The sequence below is a fragment of the Trachemys scripta genome, chromosome 15, assembly GCF_013100865.1.
Source record: "Trachemys scripta elegans isolate TJP31775 chromosome 15, CAS_Tse_1.0, whole genome shotgun sequence".
NCBI classification, from domain to species: domain Eukaryota; kingdom Metazoa; phylum Chordata; order Testudines; family Emydidae; genus Trachemys; species Trachemys scripta.
In genome coordinates this window covers 26,617,596-26,642,024 of record NC_048312.1, presented here as the reverse complement: position 1 = coordinate 26,642,024, position 24,429 = coordinate 26,617,596, and the positions used below count along the sequence as shown (strand labels likewise).

The 24,429-nt window shown below is 52.0% G+C and overlaps 1 protein-coding gene across 1 annotated transcript in view; it reads right to left on the bottom strand.

The window, feature by feature from the left end:
• Positions 1-8,816: 8,816 nt before the first annotated feature.
• Positions 8,817-24,429, bottom strand: part of AIFM3 (apoptosis inducing factor mitochondria associated 3) — a 93,595-nt gene continuing 77,982 nt past the window's right edge. Inside the window, exons 17-21 of the mRNA XM_034791414.1 lie at positions 24,313-24,411; positions 21,212-21,287; positions 11,717-11,821; positions 9,782-9,802; positions 8,817-8,925 (exon numbers count right to left, since the gene is read on the bottom strand). Coding sequence (XP_034647305.1) covers positions 8,886-8,925; positions 9,782-9,802; positions 11,717-11,821; positions 21,212-21,287; positions 24,313-24,411 — 341 coding nt within the window. The 3' untranslated portion in view covers positions 8,817-8,885. The remainder of the gene's footprint in view (positions 8,926-9,781; positions 9,803-11,716; positions 11,822-21,211; positions 21,288-24,312; positions 24,412-24,429) is intronic.

Genomic DNA, 24,429 nt, shown 5'->3' with positions numbered 1-24,429 from the left:
ATCGGATTCCCGTGGTTCCCAGGGTAAGGTGCAGCTCGCCCTTCAGCGCTGGGGGGACTTCCATCTCGTCCTCCGGGCCGTGCAGGCGCTTTTGGGGGAGGGGCGGGGGTCCGGTCGGCGGGACATCGCGGCCTATCGGCGGGCCCGCAGATTCCGCGACTCCCTTTTGACCTTCGGAGTCGAAACCGGGATCTTGCGGGGCCCGCTGGGGGCCGATGGTCCCTCCGCCCGTGAGGATCTGCCCCAGCCCTCCGCATGACAGTTACCACTTTTGCATCGCTGAACACTCGGGGCTGTAGGGTGGGTCTCCGCAGGAGCCAGGTGCTCTCCTTCCTTCGGGAGGGGGGGTACTCTGTGATTTTCCTGCAGGAGACCCACACGGCTCCGGCCGTCGAGGCTAGCTGGTGGCTGGAGTGGGGAGACGGGGTTTATTTTAGCCACCTCAGCGCCCATTCGGCTGGGGTGGCCACCCTGTTCTCCCCGGGGCTGCGGCCTGAGGTACTGGGGGTCGCCGAGGTCGTGCCGGGCCGCCTGCTGCATGTCCGGGCCCGTGTGGAGGGGCTGGTTCTGAACTTGGTTAACGTTTATGCCCCGAACGCGGGCCTGGAACGAGTGCCTTTCTATCAGCGGGCGGCGGCCTTCCTCGGCACTCTGGATTCTCGCGAGTGCCTGGTCCTGGGCGGGGACTTTAACACCACCCTCGAGGACCGGGACCGCTCCGGGCTTGAAAATTCCCAGGCAGCCGCGGGCGTCCTCAGGGAGATCGTAGACCATCACTCCCTGGTGGACGTCTGGCGCGAACACCACCCGGACGACGACACCACCTTCACCTATGTCCGGGTGGAGGACGACCGGTCGCGCCACTCCCGGTTGGACCGGATCTATCTGTCCCGCTTTCATCTGGCGCGGGCCCATGCCTCCAGCGTCCGGCCGGCCCCGTTCTCGGATCACCATCTGGTGACCGTGACGGCTTCTCTCAGTTCCGAGCGGCCGGGGCCGGCCTATTGGCATTTTAATAATAGTTTGCTGGAGGACGTGGGCTTCGTGGCATCCTTCCGGGAGTTCTGGCTGGCCTGGCGGGGGCAGCGGCGCGCCTTTCCCTCGGCACGGCGGTGGTGGGACGTGGGGAAGGTCCGCGTGCGGCTCTTCTGCCGGAACTACGCCCGGGGCGCCAGCCGGCGGCGAGATGCGCTGATAGGGCAGTTGGAGCGGGAGGTCTTGGAGCTGGAGAGGCGTCTGGCCTCCGGCCCCGAGGATTCACCCCTCTGCGCGGCGTACCGGGAGAAGCGGGAGGAGCTCCGGGCCCTGGAAGACCACCGGGCCCGGGGCGCGTTTGTTCGATCCCGCATCCGTCTCCTTCGGGAGATGGATCGCGGCTCCCGCTTCTTCTACGCCCTGGAGAAACGGAGGGGGGCCAAAAAGCATGTCACCTGCCTCCTGGCGGAGGACGGCGTCCCCCTCACGGATCCGGAGGAGATGCGTGACAGGGCCAGAGCCTTCTACGCCGCTCTTTTCTCCCCGGATCCGACCGACGCCGAGGCCCGCAGGGTGCTCTGGACCGAGCTCCCGACGGTCAGCGCGGGCGACCGAGACCGGCTGGAGCTGCCTCTTTCTCTGGCCGAATTCTCGGCAGCCCTCCGGCTCATGCCCACTAACAAATCTCCGGGCATGGACGGGCTGACCGTGGAGTTCTACCGCGTGTTCTGGGACGTCCTCGGCCCAGACCTCGTCACCGTCTGGGCCGAGTCCTTGCAGGGCGGGGTCCTCCTTCTCTCGTGCAGGCGAGCCGTGCTCGCCCTGTTGCCGAAGAAGGGGGACCTCCGCGATTTACGAAATTGGCGTCCCGTCTCGCTCCTCAGCACGGACTATAAGGTCGTAGCGAAGGCCATCTCGCTGCGGCTGGGGTCCGTGCTGGCGGACGTGGTCCACCCCGACCAGACCTACACCGTCCCGGGCCGGAGCATCTTTAACAACCTGTACTTGGTCCGGGACCTGTTAGAGCTGGGACGTAGGGATGGTCTGTCGTTCGCCCTCCTGTCTCTGGACCAGGAGAAGGCGTTCGACAGGATGGACCACGGGTATCTCCTGGGCACTCTGCGGGCGTTCGGCTTCGGGCCCCAGTTTGTGGGCTTTCTCCAGGTGCTGTACGCTGAGGCGGAGTGTCTGGTCAAGCTCAACTGGACCCTGACCGAGCCGGTCAGCTTCGGGCGGGGAGTACGGCAAGGGTGCCCCCTCTCGGGCCAGCTGTACGCTCTGGCGATCGAGCCCTTCCTCTGCCTCCTCCGTCGGAGGTTGGCAGGGTTGGTGCTCCGGGGGCCGGAGCTGCGGCTGGTCCTGTCGGCGTACGCCGACGACGTGCTCCTCGTGGTCCAGGACCCAGCGGATCTGGTGCGGGTGGAGGCCTGCCAGGCCGTTTACTCGGCCGCCTCCTCTGCCCGGGTCAACTGGGTCAAGAGCTCTGGCCTGGTGGTCGGGGACGGTTGGCAGGCGGGCTCCCTCCCACCCGCGCTTCAAGCCATTCGGTGGAGCGCGGGTCCGCTGCTCTATCTAGGCGTTTATCTTTCCGCCACGCATCCTTCTCCGTCGGAGAACTGGCTGGATTTGGAGGCCAGGGTGTGTGGGCGGTTGCGGAGATGGACGGGACTGCTCCGGTGTCTCTCCCTGCGGGGGAGGGCGCTGGTGCTGAACCAGCTCGTCCTGTCCATGCTCTGGCACCGGCTCAACACCCTGAGCCCGACCCCGGGACTCCTGGCCAGGCTCCAGAGGATAGCCCTGGAGTTCTTCTGGCCTGGACTGCACTGGGTCTCTGCAGGGGTTCTGAGTCTTCCCCTGGAGGAGGGGGGACAGGGCCTGGTCTGCCTTCGTAGCCAGGTCCATGTCTTCCGCCTCCAGGCCCTGCAGCGGCTCCTTTATGGCGCGGGTAGTCCGGCATGGAGCACGTTAGCGCACGCCTTCCTCCGCCGTCTCCGAGGGCTCCGATACGACCGGCAGCTCCTTTTTCTTCACCCGAGAGGTCTTCCGCGAGACCTCTCGGAGCTGCCGGTCTTCTCCGGACCTGGAAGCTTTTCTCGACGACCAGGTCCACTGTGGCCACCGAGGGTGTGGATCTCCTCGCGGAGCCCCTGCTGCACAATCCCGATCTTCGTGTGCAGGTGGCGGAGTCACCCTCGGTGAGCCGGAGGTTGGTCCTGGCAGAAACCACCAGGGTCGGAGACCTCCTGGACTACACCAGAGGGGACTGGGTGGATCCCCGCGCGCTTGGTCGGCGCATGGGGCTCTCCACCCTCGCGACCCCTCTGCGTGTACTCCAGGAGGTGGGCGCTGCATTGTCACCTCCTGCTCTCGGCTTCCTGTGGCGGGCCCTGCGGGAGGGCGCTCCCCGCCCACCCCTCACCCCGGGCCCTCCGGACCTTTTTCTCGGGCCCTTGTTCCGTGAGCCCCCCCGGCTCCCCCGTTCCCATAATCCGAGCCGGCTGCACACTTTGCAGCCGGTCCGGTTTTGGACCGCGTCCAGAGACCACCTGTACACGCTCGTGCTCCACACGTTGCATCACCTCACCCTCGTGTCCCGCCTCGACACCAAGTGGAGGGACTATCTGCTACCTGTGGAGGGTGAGGAGCCCCGGTGGGCCAGCCTTTATTCCACCTTGGTTCCCAGGCCCGCCGGGGACGTTGGTTGGCGGCTCCTTCATGGAGCCTTGAGCACGGGCGTGTTCTTGGCGCGTTTCACTCCTCTTCCCGAGGCCTGCCCATTTTGCGGCATTCGGGAGACCCTGGCACACGCTTACCTTGAGTGCGTCAGGCTGCAACCCCTTTTTCGACTCCTCCAGAACCTCTTGTTGAGGTTTTGGCTGCACTTTTCCCCACACTTGTTTATTTATGCACACCCTATCCGTGGCCCCACTAAGTCGCGGGACCTCCTCGTCAACCTCTTCCTGGCCCTGGCCAAACTTACCATCTATAATACCAGGGAGAGGATGTTGGCCGAGGGGGTGCTCTGCGACTGTGGAGCCTACTTCCGTACCTCTTTGGTCTCACGTCTCCGGGCGGAGTTCCACTGGGCAGCGTCCGCTGGCTCCCTTGCCACCTTCGAGGAGCAGTGGGCGCTGTCCGGGGTTCTCTGCTCGGTGTCCCCATCCGGTTCCCTGATTTTGAACCTTTGACCGTCACCTTGCTTCCTGTTTTTTTTTATTAGTTGTCCCAAGTAATTATTTGGTACTGGGTCCAGTGGTCCCTCCCGCTAGGCTGGGGGAGGGGCCTTTAGTAGTGGGCGGGTGAGCCCGCCCACTTCCCGGTTCACCAATATGGGCTCCCTACACCGGGCAATGAGACTGCAAAGACGAAAGGCTCCGTGCTGACCCCTCCTACCTCCAGCCTGCGGAGGAGTGGTCTTGAGTGACCTTGAGGGGAGGAGAGAAAGGGAATTCAAGAGGAGCCAGGAAATTTCTCAGCCTCCGAAAGGTTAAATGAGCCGTAGGGGCTGCACAGGGCTTAAAAGCCCAGCCTCCCTGTTCAAGTGCACTCTAATGGGACAGCTCTAAAAGGAGAAAACTTAAGTACCAGCAGAACAAGTGGCTGCTTGGGGCTCCTGCAGGTGGGTGTGGCCCACATTTAGTGTGGCCAGCACAGATGGGAAGCAGCACCGAAGCTGAAGAGGGGGTTTCTGAACAGCGCCCGGGGCCTCCAGGCACCCCCATCACCAAGGGGCCTCTATGTTCCCTACAGGTTTCTGCTGACCCCACTCCTCCAGCCAAGTCAGTTCTTGCTGCTCTCCAGCCTGCTGACAGGGACCAGCCATTGTTGCTCCCGCGGCTATTGCCTCTCTTGGGAGCAGGAAGCCTTCCAGGGCCTCCTGCAGATGGCTGAGTCCCTCACCTCCTTTCCCACCTCCATTAAAAGAGCTGCTCCTCTCTGCCTGGGGTTCGGCCCTTCACTCCATGCCCCCTTCTCTGCTCCTTCCCTCATGAAAAAACCCTACTGGCTCCTGGGTCTGCGGCTCGCCTTTCCCCCTTCTGCCGAAGAGGCAGCAGGACCTGGGCTTCTCGGCTTCCACCTGCCCCCTACGCTCACACCTTCATCCCTAGACTCACCTCTACCCCTGCTTACTCGCTGGGGGGGTGGGGGTCCCAATCCCAGGCCTTGTCCAGACAAAGAGGTGCTTTTAAAATAGGGTGAACTAACACAGCTCAAAACGCTAGAGTAGACTGGGCAAGTGGTATTTTCCCACGTTAGCCGGCTGACGTGAACTCTTGGAACGGGCTAAGATTGGCCACAACCAGCTAACACATTTTAAAGGCGTTAGAACCTATCTCCATTAGTGGCTAATGAGTTTTTAAATAGCACTTAATTAAAATGCATTAGCCAACATGATTTAAAAAAAAAAAAAAAGAACACCTTTGTCCTAGTCTGGATAAGGCCGCAGCGGGGAAGGAAGAGAAGAGCCAGTATGGCTGCACTGGGGTCTTAGAAAACTTGTTAAAGATCTTAAAACAAAGGGAATAAAAAACTAAGGAAAAGGATTCATTCCAGGGGGCAAGTAAAGGGTGGGGGGGGGGGGGGGAAGAGAAAGGGTGACAGGAAGGATGTGTAAGGTCAAGTCACAGAGTCCGAGACCTGGGCATCACTGCAAAGAGTGCTGTGGACAAGAATACTGAAAAGCTGATCGTGCCATTTGTAAGTCATTGGGACATCCCCGACTGAAAGACTGTGTTCTGTTCTGGTTACACCCGCTGCCGATAGTTACAGCAGAAATAGCAGGGACTAGAAATGGGTGATACCCATGATAGGAGGCCTTGCTGTCTAAGCAAAGACTGAAAAGTTTAGGATACAACAAATAAGGGGGCATTTGACAGTTATATAAAGTAACGAAGGGCAACGTAGTCACACAAGCTAAGGGAATATTTTGTATACAATTGTGATGGGGTGTCCACCCTACACAAGGCCTGGAAGGGTGAAGGTGGCTAAGTGGGCCAATTAACTGCCCAGGCTGCTCTTGGAGAAGAGGGATTTAATTAGAAGAGACTCAACTGGGCAGACACAGGTGGGGAGCTATATAAGCCAGGAAGCTGGCAACAGAGTGCTGCAGGGAAGGTGTCTGCAGTTGCTCCTTTGGAGAAGAGAGGTGTATCTGGGGCTAGAGGCAAGTAGTCTACAGTTACACCGCAGTAAGAGGGAGTTGGGAGTAGGGTGACCAGACAGCAAGTGTGAAAAATCGGGATGGGGGGTAATTGGCACCTATATAAGAAAAAGCCCCAAATATCAGGACTGTCCCTATAAAATCGGGACATCTGGTCACCCTAGTTGGGAGGCTGACAAACTCAGGAGGCTGGGAAGGTAGGAAAAGGCTCAGGGGAAAAGAAGCAAGGTGGGAGAGTGCAGGCCTTGGTTGCTGACTGGAGGACCCCTGAGCTGGGACCCAGAATAGAGGGTGGGCCTGGGTTCCCCTACCAGCCACTGGAAGAGTGGCATGGTCAGAGCAGTAAAGAGAAGACTGCCATTGTGTATGGAGGGACTTTGATACTCCCCCTACCGAAGGGGGAACCATGGAGTGACCTGGCTGGAGGGCCGAGTCATGAAGAGGGCGCTGCAGGCCCTGGAGCGAGAGGGGTCTGCTGGGCAAGAGGACGACAGCAGGGACACCACCAGAGGAGGGCGCTATGCCTGGCCAGAGCTAACCCCCAGGACAGCCAGGAGGTGCCACTAGCCGTGAGTGCACCCTGGGACAACACCACCACAGTTCACTAGGGAACTCTCTGCCACAAAATAGTACTGAGTCCAAGGGTTTATCAGGGTTCCAGAATGGATTTGACACTTAAGGATAATGAGATAACACCAGCTACATCAAACAGGATAAATATGTAAGATATAAACTCGCCTGCTTCAGGACATAAAGTATGATGGACTGATAGGATTTAGGAGGAAATTTTCCTCAGGGGCAGGTTATTTCAAAACTGTCCGTTATAGGATTCCAGCAACTTTCTCTGAAGCCTCTGGGCAGTGGGTACTGACCGAGACAGAATGCGAGACTACGTGGGCCCCAGGGCTGAAGTGGCATGGGAATGCCTTTGTTCCTAAAAGGGGACAATAAAACAAGACCCTGAGAAGGCAGGTTTAGCGCTGCCACTGCATGACAAGCAGAATAAATGATAGATGACAAGGCACCCTCAGAAATCTCCTTCAGTAGCTACTTTGCCTCAGTTTCCCCTGGGTAGGATGACAGCAGCAGGATGATTTATGCAAAACAACTAAAGAAGAAGGGAATGCTGGAGGATTCTCTGCACCTTGAGGTCTTTAAACCACGATTTGAGGACGTCAATAACTCAGAGCTAGGCGAAGGGTTTGTTACAGGAGTGGGTGGGGGAGATTCTGTGGCCTGCGTTGTGCAGGAGGTCAGACTAGACCATCATAATGGTCCCTTCTGACCTTAAAGTCTATGAGTGTTCATGAGGCTGGATCAGGCAGAAGGAAGTTAAAGAGACCAAGATGACTAGATCTGTATTCCAAACAGGATGATCTGATAACATTCACCCTGGGATGCTAAAGGAATACGCAATTATACTTGAGATCTTTTGGAGATCACAGGGCTTGTTCTGGTCTCACTTACATGGATGTAAATCAGGAGTAACTCCATTGGAGTTGCACCAGCATCATTCCAGTGTAAGTGAGGTCAAAACTGGTCCCTGGGGAACTGGGAAAGACTGAACCTAGCCCACGTGTTTAAGAACTGAAAAAGGGAGACCCGGGTCTTTACAGAACAGGGTGTTGAACGTCAACACCGAGCAACTGACTGCAATTAACCCAGGAGTCAGACTATACATTCCAAGGATACTTGCTGGGCTAGTGCTCCAAAAATAGCTGTCTAGACAGTGCTTGGACTGGAAGTCGAGGAGCCCAAGTTTCAGTCCAAGCTGCAGCGGCAAAGCACCGTCTACAAGGCTGTTTTTCGTGTGCTAGCCCCGCAAGCTGCAGTCTGTCGACCTGGGCTGGGAGGCTCACCCCTGTGAGCTGTGTACCTCAGGAGCGCCGTGCTTATGGCTGAGGGCGTGGATAAAGGTGAAGCTATATGACTCGGACTGTGCAGGTAAGGATCTGAATGGGAGCCCGTGGATGTGGTTTAAGCTGTGTAGGTGCAGATGACACTGTGGGTGGAAAGCGAACCTGGTTGGGGAGTTGCAGGGGGGGCAAGCAGTTGTGTGAGGGCAGCACCATAGGGTATCTGGGAGAGTGTGGCTGGGGGGAGCGAGGGGGTTGGTGCAGGTGATGCAGGGTGTTGGTGAGGGCACGCTTGGATGTGAGTGGAGAGTGGGTGAGGGGTAGGCTAGTTGGGTGCGTATTGTGGGTGACGTCGGGAGCATGGGGTGCAGTGAAAGGCTGTGACATTGTTTATAGGGGGAGCAGACGTGTCCCAGGGTGGGTAACTTTACCATGCGGCCAGGATGACTAGTTTGCCTTGTTTTTGCAGGCGGTCCCTCCCTACCAGAAGAAAGTGCCGGTAAGTTCCAGTCTACTCGCCCCATGTCCCTGCAGCCAGCAGGGCTCGTGGAGAGATGCAGCTGTCGGTGCTAGAGCATATGCTTGCTTCGGACTCTGAAGACCAGGGCAAGTCAGTGCTTCCTCGGGGATCCTGTGTTCTCCTTGTGTTTCCATAGGGTTTTTAAACTCTGCAGAGCCCACGTACGCAGAGTGCCACTGGTGCATCAGAACCACCGGCTGTGTGAACAGAGGGCCTTGTTGGGAACATAATGGTTCAGTGATGCTGGATTCTTCAAAGTGTGAGGGAGGCAATGGTTCAGCTGACTCGATTTGCATTTAGCCGTGGAGCCTCCTGGTCATCCTGGTCTCCTCTCGGGCAAGTGCAGCCTCAGCAGAAATCAGTTCTTTCCACATTAAGAGCCTTTTCCAGTTAACCAAGACATGTCTCCAGTTCTAAGGCAAAGACAAAAGTAGGACAACAGGATTAGCCAGATCTGCTCACTTAGTGTTTCTGAGTTTGCCTTCTGCGCGGGTCAGTATCGCTGGCTATCCTGCTGCTCCAGTTTCTCTGCAGCAAACACCCTCTCTTCACTGCATTGCCTGCAACCCTGCTGGAGGAGCTGGGGCAGAATATTGACCTGATGTAGCCAAATACAGAGAGGGGAGCATGTCCAGGCTTCGGGTCATTAAAGTCTTCTCTATATCCCAAGCTGCACTGGTTTAAATAAAGGTGTGATTTAGTTAAACCAGGACAAAACCCTGTGTAGAGGCTCTTAATTCAACGTAAATTTGGGTTAGGTTGTTTTAGCTGAAATTGTTAAAAACCAGGTTTAAGCTGTATTCCGAATGGCCACACTGGGTTTTGCACTGGTTAAACGGAATCGGTTGTTGAACCAAGTTCCAAGTGAACCAGTGCAACCATGAATATAGGCCAGGCCCATGGGTCCAGCGGGGCAGTGGCCCAGATGCGTGCACGTGCACAAGTTGAGGAATGAGCACTATTGTGGATACACGTTAACAAATCCAGCCCCGTGTGTCCGAACTCCCTTTCCACAGAAGCAACAGATTTATCAACTGCTCTATGCAGAGGGGACAAACCACAGTCAAACCACTTCATTCCAGTCAAGGGAGTCTTTTCCATGTGAGGGGCTGCTCCATTTAGGCAACTAAACAGAGTAAATGACATTTCTGCAGGAATTAGGAACATCTCCCAGACCAGGGCTTCAGCTGTTGACGTTAACTTAAAATCTGTCACTTTAACCCTTCGTTGCTAACATGCGGCAAGTTCAAGATACAAAAGGAAACATACTTGCCATGACGAACGAACAGCCTTAAATACATGTACGCAGCAGGAAAACAAGGAGAGAACGTTCGGTTAGTATTAAGTTCCTGTTCCTGATGCACGGCAGGGCCAAGAGTCCTTTCCCACCCGCACCTCCAGGAGGGGCAGAGAACAGGCTGGCTCCTGACGGGTCGGGCAAAAAGCAGCCTCGGCACTCTAAGGCCAGAGCAGTGAGACGGCTTTCTATGCTCTGCAGGCAAGGAGGGTGAAATGCCAGACTCCCGCTGCGGGAAGGGTCACTGCTGACCAAGATGTGGCACATCGCAGGCCCCAGAACCTCACCCTGAAATAGACCCTTAACCTCTGGCTGAGCGACTGAAATCCTCACATCACGGTTTAAAGACTTCAGGTTCCAGAGAATTCTCCATTTACACTAGTTTAAACCTGCCAGTAACGTTTACCTTTCATGACATTTTTCACATCTGGTGACTGAAGGAATGTAAACTTTTTTTAAAGAAAAGTTTCAGCAAAAATAAGTTGGGCGCTTTTGAGGACAAAGGAAGTGGGGGAGCGGGGGAAATACATTTTGGCCATTATAAAAATGCAACTTTTTGTTAAATCCCTAGCTCCTTAGTGATTCGAGCCAGAAATCCAAGTTTGTCAGAGGGACAGTCTGGGGTGATCTGATGCAGATCCATTTCAACTTGGCTGAGTTAAAGGATTTATATACGCTGTTGGATTTTCATTCAGTAGAAATCAATCTCCCAATATTTTCTTGGCATCACCTATGTAAGCTGAGTGGAACTTAGGTCTGCCTTCAGAATGCTCCCCCTTCTCCTAGGGGTACGTGCTACGCCACATTCCATTCTTGGTCCATATGCTGTTATATACAGGCTCCCTCCTCCGTCACTGTGGTTTGGTCAGTGCACAGGCAGGGATCCTGCAGAACTGGGCCTGCATGGCTAGTTCCCTGTAAATGTGCGGGACTCACACCTGCAGCGCCTCCTGCTGGTCGTCTCAGGGAATTAGCTCTTTCCAGCACTGAACGTCCTCTGCAGGCCAGTGTCCCGCTGCCCCCCCGTGTCTCTCCTGGACCCTGGTACCCCTTGTCTTTGGCGTGCTGCCCCATGGCAATACCCCCACAGTCTCACGGTCTCCCCACCCTGGGGAACCCCCACCCTCTATCCCCACCTTACATCAGTCATGGGCTACTGCCAGTCACCATCTACCCCAGCTCACTGGGGCAGACTGCAGTGTAAAAGCCACTCATCAGAGGCAAAGGGAGTTTGGACCAGCTGCCTCCCTCTGCCTCCTAGTACCTCTATGGGCCTTGGACCAGGCCCTGCAGCCTGGGGAGTTGCCAGACTGGAGCTCCTCTGCTCCTCTGGCTCTCCCCAGCCCTGCCTCACTTCCAGTACCCCTCCTGCAGGCAGCCAGGCCCTGTTCTCTCCCAGCCTGGAGAGACACCTCTGGGCCTCTGGCTCACAGCCTTTTTATACAGGCCAGCTGTGGCCTGATTGCTGCAGCTGTTTCCCCAATCAGCCAAGGCTCCCTCTCGCAGTCTCAGCCTTCTCCCAGGGCTGATTTCAAGCCCTTCAGGGCAGGAGCGGGAGACCACCCCGCTACATTCCCCTTGAGGCGATCCATGTGTAAATGTGATGGATGATGAATAGTGACTAAGGGAGGGAGAAAGGGATAGTGAGTGGTGGAGGGTTAATGAGTGTAGTGGGACTAGAGGAGCGAGTGTGTTTAGGAAGTACAGCTGACAGTAGCAAACAGCAGATGGATATGTATGGGTTGTCACTTGTCATTCACCTGAACTAATATAGGATGAACCATTGCTTCTAGCCCAGGCGGTGTTTCTGCTCTAGTACCTGCCAGCTGATGGATCACTCGCCCATCTGCTTTTGATTTTACTTGGCCCGATTTATGTCACAATTGTCTTTAGCAGCGTCTACTTACTCCACATCTCGTTTTCTGATTGCTCTCCCAGAAGCCATGACCTCAGCGACTTTGGACACAATCGGGTCATAGTTCATACTAGCCACAGCAATCACCTCCTCGTTCCTACAACAAAGATCAGAGGTGTGAATGAAGTGATGAAGCGGGTAATGAAGTGAATGTCTTTAGATGGACACTTTTTTCCTTCAAGAAAGGGTAAACTCATTGATGGAACCACCAGGGACTATGAACCTATAATCTCTTCCCAGCTTCAGGAGCCCCCGTTAGCCCATGTGCTTGTTACCTCAGACAGCAGCACCCGGTGAGGAGAGCGGCCGGTGAGCAGCATGTGGGCAGGCACTGGTGGGGAGTGGATGGAGCCCTGGCTCCATGCCTGGTCCCAGCTTTGCTCATGGGACAGCACAGCGACACACTGCCCCTAGTCAGGGCAGTATGGTCTGACCCTGTGGTGCTCTGATGTGGCTTTAAGTACTAAAATAACCCAAAACATTTTTTGAGGTGGAAAAATAATGTCCAGTTGCCTCTGGAGGAGGAGGGCAGAACCTAGACAACATGATAGATGTTGTACTAGAGATGTGATGCCTTCTAGTGTGCAGAGAAACCACAGTGCTGCGGGTGGTGGAAAATTAGGTGAATGTGATTCTAGCCTTTTATTTCCTCTGCCGGTATGTTGAAAAGTGCCTGGAAACAAAGTGAAATGGTTCATTGCAGGTTGAACAAAATGTTTGTCAACTTTTTCAAATCACCACGTTTTTTCAGAGTTTTTGGATTAGGTCTGGTTGAGCTGAAATTTTAAAAAAGCTTTTTTGGAAATGCCAGCAAGCTGAGAAATCATTTATTCCCCCAGCTCTAATGAGGACCACACCTAATAACGTACAATGGGTTTTCACTGCTAAAAAGAGTCGGGAATGTCATACAGACAAAGAGGCATGCAGTCTGTGCAGAGCACTTGAGCCTAAATCAAAATGAACCTGTACCGCATTCAAGTAACTATTATGCTTCTGACAATGTGTTCACGATTTCTCTGAGACCTGCAAAGAGATTCATGTGTAGAACAACATGAAAAGCAATGCAATCCCTCACAGAGTAAAGTAAGAAATATTCCAATAAGAGGGTCCTTCTGTATCAAAGCACAGGGATGGAGTGATGATAAAGTACTTAAACTCATTGAATCAACAGAGTGGTAGCTCTAATAGGGATAGAAGACAAATCAGTTGGATTAATACGTTCTACCCTGAGAGAATTAGATACTTTTGAAAATCCCCATCGTCAAGCTATTTAGCTCATTGAAGAGAAGCATAAGAGGCAACAAGTACCTAGATTAAGGATTCTGACAGCAAACAGCTCTTTAATCTAGCATAGTCAGAACAAAGGTCCAATGGCTGGAAGCTGAAGATCGACAAATTCATACTAGAAATATGGCACACATTTTTACCAGTGAGGGTAATTAACTTTGGAAGAATTTATCAAGGGATCTGGTTAATTCTCCAGTTCTTTGCAAGTGTCCCAGAGGAAATCGGACATTGAATGGGTTGATGGATAAGCTTGAGGAGACAGTTGTTGATGCTATTGAGCTGAGCAACATTCTGTTTTGAGATCTCAAATACACCGATAGCCTTGGCTTGTTGGCTCAGTTGGGTGAGTTGCTGCAGCCAGGTAAGAAGTAGCGTGCACGGAGCTGATTATTAATCTGGATAAAATTCAGTCCTGGCCCTTGCTATCAAGCATTCTCCAACTCCAGATTTCAAGCAGCTCGCTATTAACAGTCCAGACTGGACGTTGAGCAGGTGGCAACTGGCAAATACTTGAAGTGTCACCAACAGTGCTGGAGGTTGCTCAAGAGATGTGGGCACTTGTATAGCAGCAGCTGCCGCCATGTTTCAGACCCTTCATCAGCCTCTGTTGCAATGTCATGACACTCAGCTTGCTACAAAGCTGCGGCTCTGTAGAGCCACGGTTCTACCCACTCTGTGGTACGCCAGTGAAATGTGCATGCCGAGGAAGGCTAACGAGCATTTGATTGATGTTTTCAGTTCTTATCGTTGACATCAGTTTCTCCTTATTAAGAGGCAGGACAAGATCAGAAATGAGGATATTTGAAGCTGACCTCAGCAACGGCTTCCGTCAGCAATGGTTTGGTTTTGGTGACTTTCTTGGCACAGACGTGTTATTAGGATAGAAGACCAACAAATCACAAAGCGTGTTTACCCAGGAATGCCGCTACACAGCTAGTGGTCATGTGGTCACCTGAAGCTTTGGTGCTGCAATAAGATTGCCAGTGATGGGCATAAACTGAACAGCCAGTCAGCCTGCAAGACCTAGCTGGAAATAAATCCAGGTGGTGCTTGTTCTGCAAGGAGGCCATGTCTCTTTGGAATTTGCCATGATGGTGATGATGACGGGAAACGGGGGTGGGACTCCAGGAAGCCAGTTATGCCTACTGGATTCTCAAGGGGCATCTGCCCTGGCCCTGGCCCAACAGTGCAAAGTTTCGGGGCTGCTGTAACTTTCACCAAGTGAAACATTCACCAAGGTCCTTATGGGACCTTGTACCAGTTATGAATTGGCCTGGTGAAGTAATCTCCATCCTTACCCCTCTCACTCCCAACACCCCTCCAGCCCCCATCAGAATGTTAATGGTCATTGGTCTAGGAGCCAGTGATGACACTTTATGCCAGGTGAGAGCTCCCTACCACTCGAGAATTTCTTAGGCAGCTAACTGAGGCCAGAGTCTGCAGGTGGCAACAAAACGGTTTGAAATGAGGAGAGAATCTGGGCCTTTAAACCAAGATTGGATGCCATTACGAAAGATATACCCTACCTCAGCCACTAGTTACTGGGCAGGATGCAGGAATCACAGGGTGAAATTATCTGGCCTGTGTTAAGCAAGCGGGCAGACCAGTTGATCAGAATGGTCCTTTCTGGCTTTAACATCCCTGGGCCAGATTCTTAACGGGTGTAAATGGGCATAGCTCCAGTGAAGTCAGACTTCAGTAACCAGACTGTCCCTCTCACTTAATCACTTTTAAAAACTATGTTGAAAAATAATTTTTTTTTAAACACAGTGGAAACTAGTGTGGACAGGGCTTAGAAGAGCAGCAATAGAAGCCTGGTTGACCTGCATTCGACACCGACACCGCTCCCATAACTCCAGGTGTCACAGTAATGACACCCAGATCTGGGTTGTACACAGTCTGGGGTGAAAACCAATAATCCTCAAGCAACTAACCCAAACACTAGCAGGCTAGTACCCTGCCTGCTGGGAACGCCAGATAAGTTACAAACTAGATTGCAAACAATTCATTCTGGGAGACTCTCTCACTACAGAGAAATGCAGTCTCTTATCTAAAGATCAGATCAATGTACAAAACTAGAAATAGATACTGACAAGTATAAAACTTCTGCAATGTCGCGGGCACCTAATTAGGTAGCTTAGACGAAAGGTGAGAATGAAAAATGACAATTTCCACTTCACTGTTCAAAGACAAGGAAATAAGAGGGAGACTCTATCAATCAGCTAGGGTAAAAGATTTGCTATTCTGAATCAAGGAATAAACAATGTATATATTTGGGAGAAAGAAAAGAGATGGCACAAACACTTTCCAAATAGGTAGTCTATCGACTTAGGGTTACCAGATAGCAACTGTGAAAAAACAGGACAGTGGGTGGGGGGTAACAGGCGCCTATATAAGAAAAAGTCCCAAAAAATGGGATTGTCCCTTTAAATACGGGACATCTGGTCACCCAACCTATCATTGACTGAGAATTGGGCATGATTGAGACAATGACAGAACCATTATCAATGGGGAAATCCTCTTATAGACTCATACACTCGAATTATTTATTTTGGAAACATTTCTAGGTCTTGTAATGTCAACAAAGTTATGGACAACTGGGTCCTTTTATGGTGTCTCAAATAGGACATCCTAAATACGTGTCACTTTTGAAAATCTTGGCCACAGGAGAAACTATAAGAAATGCCTCTTAAAATCAACTGGGGCACCATTTCTGAAACTGGGGGGTGGAAGAATTAGGAATGGATATAAACTGGCCGTCGGGAAGTTTAGGCTTGAAATTAGACAACGGTTTCTAACTGTCAGAGGGGTGAAGTTCTGGAACAGCCTTCCGAGGGAAACAGTGGGGGCGAAAGACCTCTTTGGATTTAAGATTAAGCTTGATAAGTTTATGGAGGGAATGGTTTGATTGGATAACGTGATTTTAGTCAATAGGTCAATAACGTGCCATCGCTGGTAATTAGTATCAATGGTCAATGCGGGTCTGGCTGGAGAATCTTGCCTGCATGCTCGGGGTTCTACTGATCGCCATATTTGGGGTCGGGAAGGAATTTTCCTCCAGGGTAGATTGGCAGAGGCCCTGGAGGTTTTTCGCCTTCCTCCGCAGCATGGGGCAGGGGTTGCTTGCTGGAGGATTCTCTGCGACTTGAAGTCTTTAAATCACGACCTGGGGACTTCAACAGCTGAGTAAAGGGAAAGTGGGTGGGTCAGCTTTTGAGGCCTGCATCATGCGGGAGGTCAGACTAGATGATCATAATGGTCTCTTCTGACCTTAAAGTCTATGAGTCTATGAGGAATCAAGGCCCACAGAGGGCATGAAATCCGTATGGATCTCCACCACCTTTGCAGCATCATTCCCCCCTTTCCGACAGGAGCCCTTCAGTGGGGTTGGGGAATCTGTATGTGAGGATGGGGTTGGCTGGAATGGAAGGGTATGAGATTGGGGAAATAGGGATTACAACAGTGGAGGAGTGGAGTATCAGAGGGGTAGCCGTGTTGGTCTGGATCTGTAAAAACTGTGGAGGAGAGGTTCTGGGGAAAGGCAACAGTAATGATCCTTCATGGTCGATCCTCTGGGAGCTCCTTGACCTTGGGGATCAGTAAGCTTTGCAGGAAAATGTAGGTCAATTTTGAGGTTGGGAGGCAACCCTGGTGTCCCAGAACAATAATCAAGAGATTCCACAGGGTGAACTGTATGGAGGGCCCTTTCTCCTATGTTTCCTCTCCTGGGCTGATCTAGCACCAAGATATTTGGTGATAAGAAACCAATCTCCTTTGTGACAAGAGCACTTCAACCTTTGCTCTAGCAGCACCAACCAGGGGGGCTGGAACAATTTGTATCGTGGGAGTGCTGATAGCCATGGAACCAAACTGTAAACCCTGTATGTAATGGAAACCACTTCAAGCCAGGGGGTGCTGCAGCACCTCTACTCCAGCACCTATGGCACCAACAGGGGCTTTGCTTGTGCTGTTGCCCTGTAACCCTGGGGTAACAGGCAGGTTTGGTGGGTGGTTGTTGTTTTTTTTACCAATTTCTTCTTCAATCTCTGAAAAATAATGTTAGTTTAACTGTGAAACTGAGCCGGGAGAGCAGGCCCTGGAATGTAAGCCACCCGCATTTCATTGCAATAAACAAGAGAAGGGAGATCAAAGGGCAAATAGGCAGCAAGGGACAGTCTCTCCAGCTTTGACTAGCGGTGGAAGTCAGAGGAGAGTCAGTTTATGACAGTGGCCTCCCTCCCAGCATCAGCACTGCACCATACAGAGTTGCCACCAACGGTTAGAAAGAAGAGACCTAGAAATAACTCCCAGGGCCTGAGAGGCAAAGACTGTCCTTGATTCCAAGTAATAGGATATAGAGAGATAAAGAGAAGGTGACACTAATGTCCCAGGCTTAGAAGAACCCCAGACTGATTAATCAGTGCAGCCCCCCACTAGCTAGAGCTGTTCAAAGATACCTCAAGGACTCTATGCAGGTGGCCATCCTATTATAGAAAAGCCAATTCCTGTGGGCTTTCCTAAGTCACAGAATAACACACATACTTTTAGCAGCAGACTCCCACTTTCAATCTGGTTTGTTTAAGGCTTATTTACAACCCGGAATATGTATGTTAAGGTTGGCCAGCAGGCTGTGTTCAAGCAGCTCTCCTTTCCCTGACATTTCACTGCTCGGAAACCTTTGCCACTTCCTTGCTTTACTGAGTGTTGAACACAAAGTGATGAATCAATGACCATAATAACATGCTGTCATTATTCATATTAGCTATCCATAGCTTTTCATCTTCAAAGTACTTACAGATGTTTAATTAAAGAGATTTGACATTTCCTTCCTAATTAGGGATGGAATAAATACCAAAATATGCCAAATATTTTCCTGTGGTATTGAAGAGGAGGAATATAATGAGGCTTCAACGAAAGCCCCATTTTGAGCTTCAATATGTGAAGGAATCACGTCACCATACAACTTTTAGTGAGCACTCCGGAATCGTGCATTCAGTTCTGACCACTTCACGGGCAGAGAGACTGGAGACTGTTCTGAGAAGAACAACAATGATCCTGGGGTTGGAGGACCTGGTTAACGGACTTATTTGGAAAGACTGAAGGAGCTATGTGTGTGTAGGTCAGTTAAGCTAAGGGGGGACGTAAGCCTGTCCATATCCGAAGTAGAGTTGGTAAGAAATGTTTTGATGGAAGAGTTTTCTGTTGGAAAATGCAATTTCATTGAAATAAAAATGGTTTTTGGGGAATGTCTCAATTTCAACAATGTTTTTGATGAGAAAAGTCTAAACAAATTGTTTAGGTTTTCTCATTTCATTTATGTGTCAAACTGTTTCATTTTGATAATGTAAAAATGTTGCTTTCCAACTTTATCATTTCAATTCATTTTGTTTGAACCATTATAACAAAACGTTAATGTTAATATTACATGTTTATATATTGTATTTAATATATATAATTGTGAAGGGGCCGCACACCCACTCTGCAGGGGGGGAGGGGAACCAGCGAGTTCTTCTGGGGTCATTCAGCACCTGCAAGGCTTGCTCTGCCTGGAGGGGGGAGCTTAAAAAGGGAAAACTTGCCACAGGATGGGGTGGTGAACAGGACGAAGACTGATACACCTCAGACACTGCTGACAACAGAGACAGATCAGCCAAGAGGGAGACAGTTGCAGGCCCCACTGCTCCTGAAACTGTATGGACCAGTTGTAAAGCAGGATGCTCCAAGAGGAGGGGCTGGAGGTAGACCCTAATTAAAGACAAAGACCAGTTGATAAGCCAACCCCCAAAAGGGTTGTGTAGCGGGATGGTCACCCCGCTCCTGCCCTCAGGGGGTTAAAGCAGCCCTGGAGAGGGCTGTGGCAGAGAAAAGCCAGGCTGATTGGGGGAAGCAGCCACAGCTGGGGCCACGCCCCAATCAGGCCACAGCTGGCCCTACAAGAGGGCTGAGGGCCAGAGGCTAAGAAGAGTCTCTCTCTAGGGCTAAAGAGAGAAGGACCTGGCTGCCTGGGAGCTGAGCAGGGTATCTGAGGTGGAGCACTGCTGGGGAAGGGCAGAGGGAGCTCCACCCTAGTCAAACCCCAGGCTGCAGGCCTTGCTAAAAGGCCAAAAAGGTACTAGGGCTGCAGAGGGGCAGCCCAGAGATAGGCAAAGGCAGCAGGTTCTAGCCCCCCGTTGCGGATGATGAGTGGTTTGCAGTCTGCCCCAGTGAGTGGGGGCTAGATGGGGACTGGCAGTAGCCACTGAGGCGAGGGGGCGATAGTGGGTTAGCGGGTGGGGAGACCCAGATTGTGGGTTACTGCTAGGGGCAGAACCATGATGTAAAGGGCACCAGGTCCGGGAGGGACACAGGGGCCAGCGGCAGGCGAGACACCGGCCGGCAGAGGGCGCTCTGGACTGGAAGAGCTAATTCCCAGGATGATCAGCAGGAGGCGCCGCACTGGTGAGTCGTCACTCCGCTACAGGCTGACTCCAGAAAGATTGCCCAAGAGAGGGTCCATCTTTGCCTTTAAATTCTGTCACTCTATTCCCTGCTCTTGTAAGGGAAAGAGAGAAAAGGAGCTTTCTTTTGTTTGTTTTTCTAGGAGAACCCCTCCGCTGGAGCAGGGCATTAGAAACACCTTGACATTTAAATGATATGGGAATCAAAATGATAACGTTGGAAAGAATTTTTTTTTCCACATTTTCAAAATGAAACCATTTGAAGTGGGGTCTGGGGACATGTGCCAGGGGCTGCTCTCGGCTCCCCCACCCCAGGCAGATGGAGGGTCCGTGGCTCCCAGCCTGCTCCAGCTTGACCAGGGGTGGGGCCTTGGGTGAAAGATGTGGGGCGGGTGCACTGAAGGGTGGGGGTCCCTGACCCCCCCCACTTGGGAAGGCTCCGCCACCCCTGCAATGCAGCCCCTAACATTTATGTGCCCTGCCACCTAATGCAATTCACAACTCTGAGTTAGGTGCCCCTTACACAAAGCATGGGGAGAATTAAGTGTCTAAGAATGGGATTCACACAAAAGCCAGCAGGGGGAGCAGGGTGCTGCCTAAGCTAGCCAATAGGAAAGGCTGAGGAGGGGTGTGTGACCCACACACTCAAATGGATTTAGCCCCTTAAGTCTGAGCTGGAGGTACATGAATGGGGCACCTAAGCCAGGTGGAAAGCAGGGGTGACGGTTCCCCACTTATAATCTTTAGCCCAGGAAGCGGGAGACCTGGGTTCATATCCCCCCACTGCCTGATGTGGAGGAGGAAATTAAGGTCCCCCACCTCTCAGAAGAGTGCCTTAAATGTATAAATAATCAGCTCTCCACTGGAGCAGGGGGACTGAACCCTGAGCCTCTCTCAACAGTGCCCTAATAGAGTCCCACTGCCCCCAATGAATAGTTAAGGATTTATGGACAGTGGAACAGTGTCCACTGGAGAGACTCAGCAAGCCTTGCCTTGGCTACCCTATAGCCCAGTGGTCAGGGAGGTAGGAGACAAGTTCAAATCTCTGCTCCACATGAGGCAGAGGGGGGATTTGAACCCAGCTCTCCCACATCTTGGGGCTGTGCTCTAACCACTGAACATACGGGGGCACCTCCTTCTCCAGTGTCCTGTGTAGGGGTTTAGGCATGCTCTCGGCATGCCTACTGCATCAGGCCTTGCAGGCAAGATCGGTGAGAAATGCCTAGTTGCAAATCCCACTGGGGCTGAGGCGTGAGGTAGGTGTTGACCTGCTGGGAGATGTCAGGAGCGAGGTGGCTCAGTGAAGGCCCAGCTACTGAAATCGAGGTGCCTTGGGGACTTTAAAGGTGGGAACTTGGTACCTACAGGTTTAGACAGCAGCTGAGTGGTGGTTTTGTGAATGCCAGTGGCATCTAAATGTTGGATGGCGGTGCCTAAAGTGAGTTAGGCACTTAAGTCACCCTTAAGAATCTCACCCATTGCACCTAATCCACCCCTCTCTGAGGTCTACGTTGTGTTGTGTCTAGAGAACATTCAATGTGCAGAACAAACTGAACCTAATGCCCTCGTGCAGCAATGGTCTCAAAACTCCTCTGATTTCAAATGTGTCATTTTATTAATGCACAACAACCTGGATCCTTGGAGGGGGAAAAACTGACGGCTAGTGACTATGGCAGAAATAGAGTAAAAGGAAATATTTCAATGACTGAGCAGTCAGATTAAAGTCCACGTTGGAACGTCTCAAAGGGAAGAGAAACACTTACTTGGTGTAAAATGCCACAAACTTCAGTTCATCTAAATCGCCTTGAAACACGACATCATCAAATCCTTCCCCGTGGCCTGAAAAACAGGGGAAATGTCAAAGCAGTGCAGGAGGCAGAATGCTGCTCCCTTTGCCCTTCCTCCCCTATGGTTCCACATTACACAATCTCATGTGCGCACAGGTACGCACACACAGGCAAGCACCCACATACGTAGACAACACATGCCATATGGCGGTGGTCTGTCTTACAGCCACAACCTCTTTTTGGACGACAATCTACAAACTAGAGACACCGTCACCGTGTGCTGGGATTGGCGTGACAGTCCTAAAATCCCAGCATTCTTTGCTCAGCCATCTCCTAAATGATTCAATCATAGTGCTATGGGAAGCCACAGTCTGCCCACTAAGAGCTTGCGTCATTAAGAAATTAAGTGTATAAGTGTCACTTTAGGTGCCTAAATCCCAGAATCTGGCCCCACTGGGATTCCAAAACCACAGCTCAGCTGCCACCGAACCCTGTAGGTTCCTAAAATTGCTCAGTACCCATGTTTATGCCTTTGGGCATAGGCACTGCAGCTCCATGCCAGGTGTCCAGGGAGAAGGAAGAAGACCTCCCCCATAATCTTTAGCCCAGTGGTGAGGGTACTCAGAGTGGCTATAGGAGACCCTCAGTTCAAGTCACTCCCTATGCTTGGGTGGGGGCAAGGATTTGAACAGGGATCTGCCACCTCTCAAGTGAGTGCCTATCACTGTGGTATGAGATAGTCGGATGTGGGGAGCTCCCTCAGTGTCTCCTGTTGAAGCTGTTGCACTGAGAACGAACAAGGAAAGAGTCACTGGGACAAAGGGAGTGTGTGTTTTTTGGATAAGGTCCTTGCCAAATTCCAGAGAGCGCTCCCAAGCCCCTGTTTGTTCTCAGAGTGACACTGGCCAAATGCGAGGGCTCTGTTTCCTGACTGGCTACATTTTGCTGGGTTGGGGAAAACTGGCTGTTCTGAAATCTCACCAGAACAGAATGGGAGGGTAGAGTGACTTTTCGGTTGACTTGGTGTGTTAATATTTTGAGTGAACGTGGTGATGACGACGCTTTAGTGATCCATGTGTAATGTTTGCTTAATACACGATTTGCTTTATTTTATTCATCGTTTGGTGTATATATTACAATTTTATAATACTTCTAAATCATTTTTAATGTAATTTTCTGTGAATAAAGATGTTTTTCATTTCTCTCTCCCTCTGTCTCCCTGGACCAGGGATTGGTTCGTTAATTATCCACAGAGGCAGCTAGTCCCTCCTGCCTCTTGCGCTGCTGAGGCTACATATCTATTTTTAGCACACTAACGCTCGTCAAGCTAGTGCAGGTATGTTGGCTGGAAATGCCACCTTCCAGCACCAGCAGAGATGTACCCTGACTGATACAGGAGGCACTGGAGGTTCAGAATAAGGTTGTGAGCATAAGGACCTCAGAGGGATAAGCCAACAATCTCAGGTGACTGGAGAGAGAGGGCATAGCTGAGAGAGAACATGGCAAAGGAACTGTGACTTCCTGATCTGACAGCCAGTTCTGTTCTAGCCTCGGTGTACTTCAGAGAGGCCTTGGGGCTCCTCTAACCTATACTGGCTGACTCTGGCTCCAACTGGCCAGTACATGAGCTGAGAATGGCCCGAGCAAAGTAGCACATTGGTCCCCTAAGCTAGAGGCTGCAGGGGGTGGTAAAGGAGCCAGCTATCCTAGTTCTAGCTCTGCTGGGGATTGCTTCACAGTGGGGGAAATTGAGTGGCTTTCTAGCCCCTTTGCTATGGCTCAATGGGATGAAGAAGAGACTCAGACCCAGAAGTGATGTTCAGATTAGCACAGTGGTTATCTTCCCTATATGGACGTGCTCAGACCTCTCACCAGTAGAATCTACTGCCAACCAAGTGAACAGGCAAATTTACCTTCACGTGTTGTTCAGATGCTTTAGAATGGGCTCACCCAGTACTGTGTGTGCAGGTCTTAAACCTGCAAATGATGTGGTAACTCAGGCTGGCGTTTTGAATTCATGCACAATTTGGGTCGCAGGAAAACTTCACATAATAAATAAGTTTTCCATGATGAAGAAAAAAGAAAACAAATCTCCTGTATCATCTGACCTGGGACCACAGAGACTGAAAAGCCTCAGTCATCACGATCATAGGATATGATTATTTTAACTTGTTTGGAATTCTTTTAAATTAAACCTTAACTCTGAATGTTGTGGCTTTATAATGCTTCTTTTTGACAACACCGCCGTCATGTATTTCACGCAGAATATGCACTCTTGGCTTTAACTCCCTGCTAGCATAGTTTTTGGTCTGGGACTTCTCTCAGAACTCCTCATGTTCACACATCAGCAATGCCAGCCAGAGGCACCGACTCGGTGTGTGCCGGGGCTGGAGCACCCACCAAACACAGCTGTTCAGCAGCCCCGCCAATCAGCTGTTCAGTGGCTGGCGGGAGGCACTTGGGGGGGAAAGGGGCGGAGCAGGGGAGGGAAGAGACAGGGTGAGGGCAGGGCATTGGGGGAAGGGGTGAAGTGAGGGCGGGGCCTTGGGATGGAGCGGGGGTGAAGCAGCCACCGGGAAAAATAAAACTCAGCGCCTGTGATACCAGTCATCACAGTCCAGCTACCTCACCCCTCAACTTGGTCACCCTCATTGGGTCCAGCTGCCATGTCCAGTCCAGGCACTGCCCCCCGAAAGAGTTTCAGGCATTGCTCCTCCCCCGAGTCAGATTCAGCTGTCACCCATCACCCCTAGTCAGGTTTAGGTATTGCCCCTCCGCCTCAGTCAGGGACAGGCATCTCCTCCCCCCTGAAGGTCAGGCCCTGCCCCACCCTAGTCAGGTTCAGTACTGTGCCCTCAGAGCCACCTCCCATTTGTAAATCTTGGGGCGCTAGGGGCCCCTCCTGTTCCCACAGTAGCACATGTGGCATTTTTTCCTAAAGTGCAGACATCAGTCGCTGGTGAGACCCCTCCAGGTTGGAGTAGGGAGCTGGGTGTTATCCCCCCAAGATTTATGTACGGCTCCTGTCCAGTCCAAGACGCTGCCTGGCTCGTCCGGCTCACATTAGTATGTCTGACCTGCATATCGTAGGCTCTTCCCAAACACAGCCGTCCACAGGTACGGGACTGTGCTGATCTCCGTGCCATGGGCCAGCATGTTCAGAGCTGCTATGCGGCCTGGAAAACCGAAGAAAC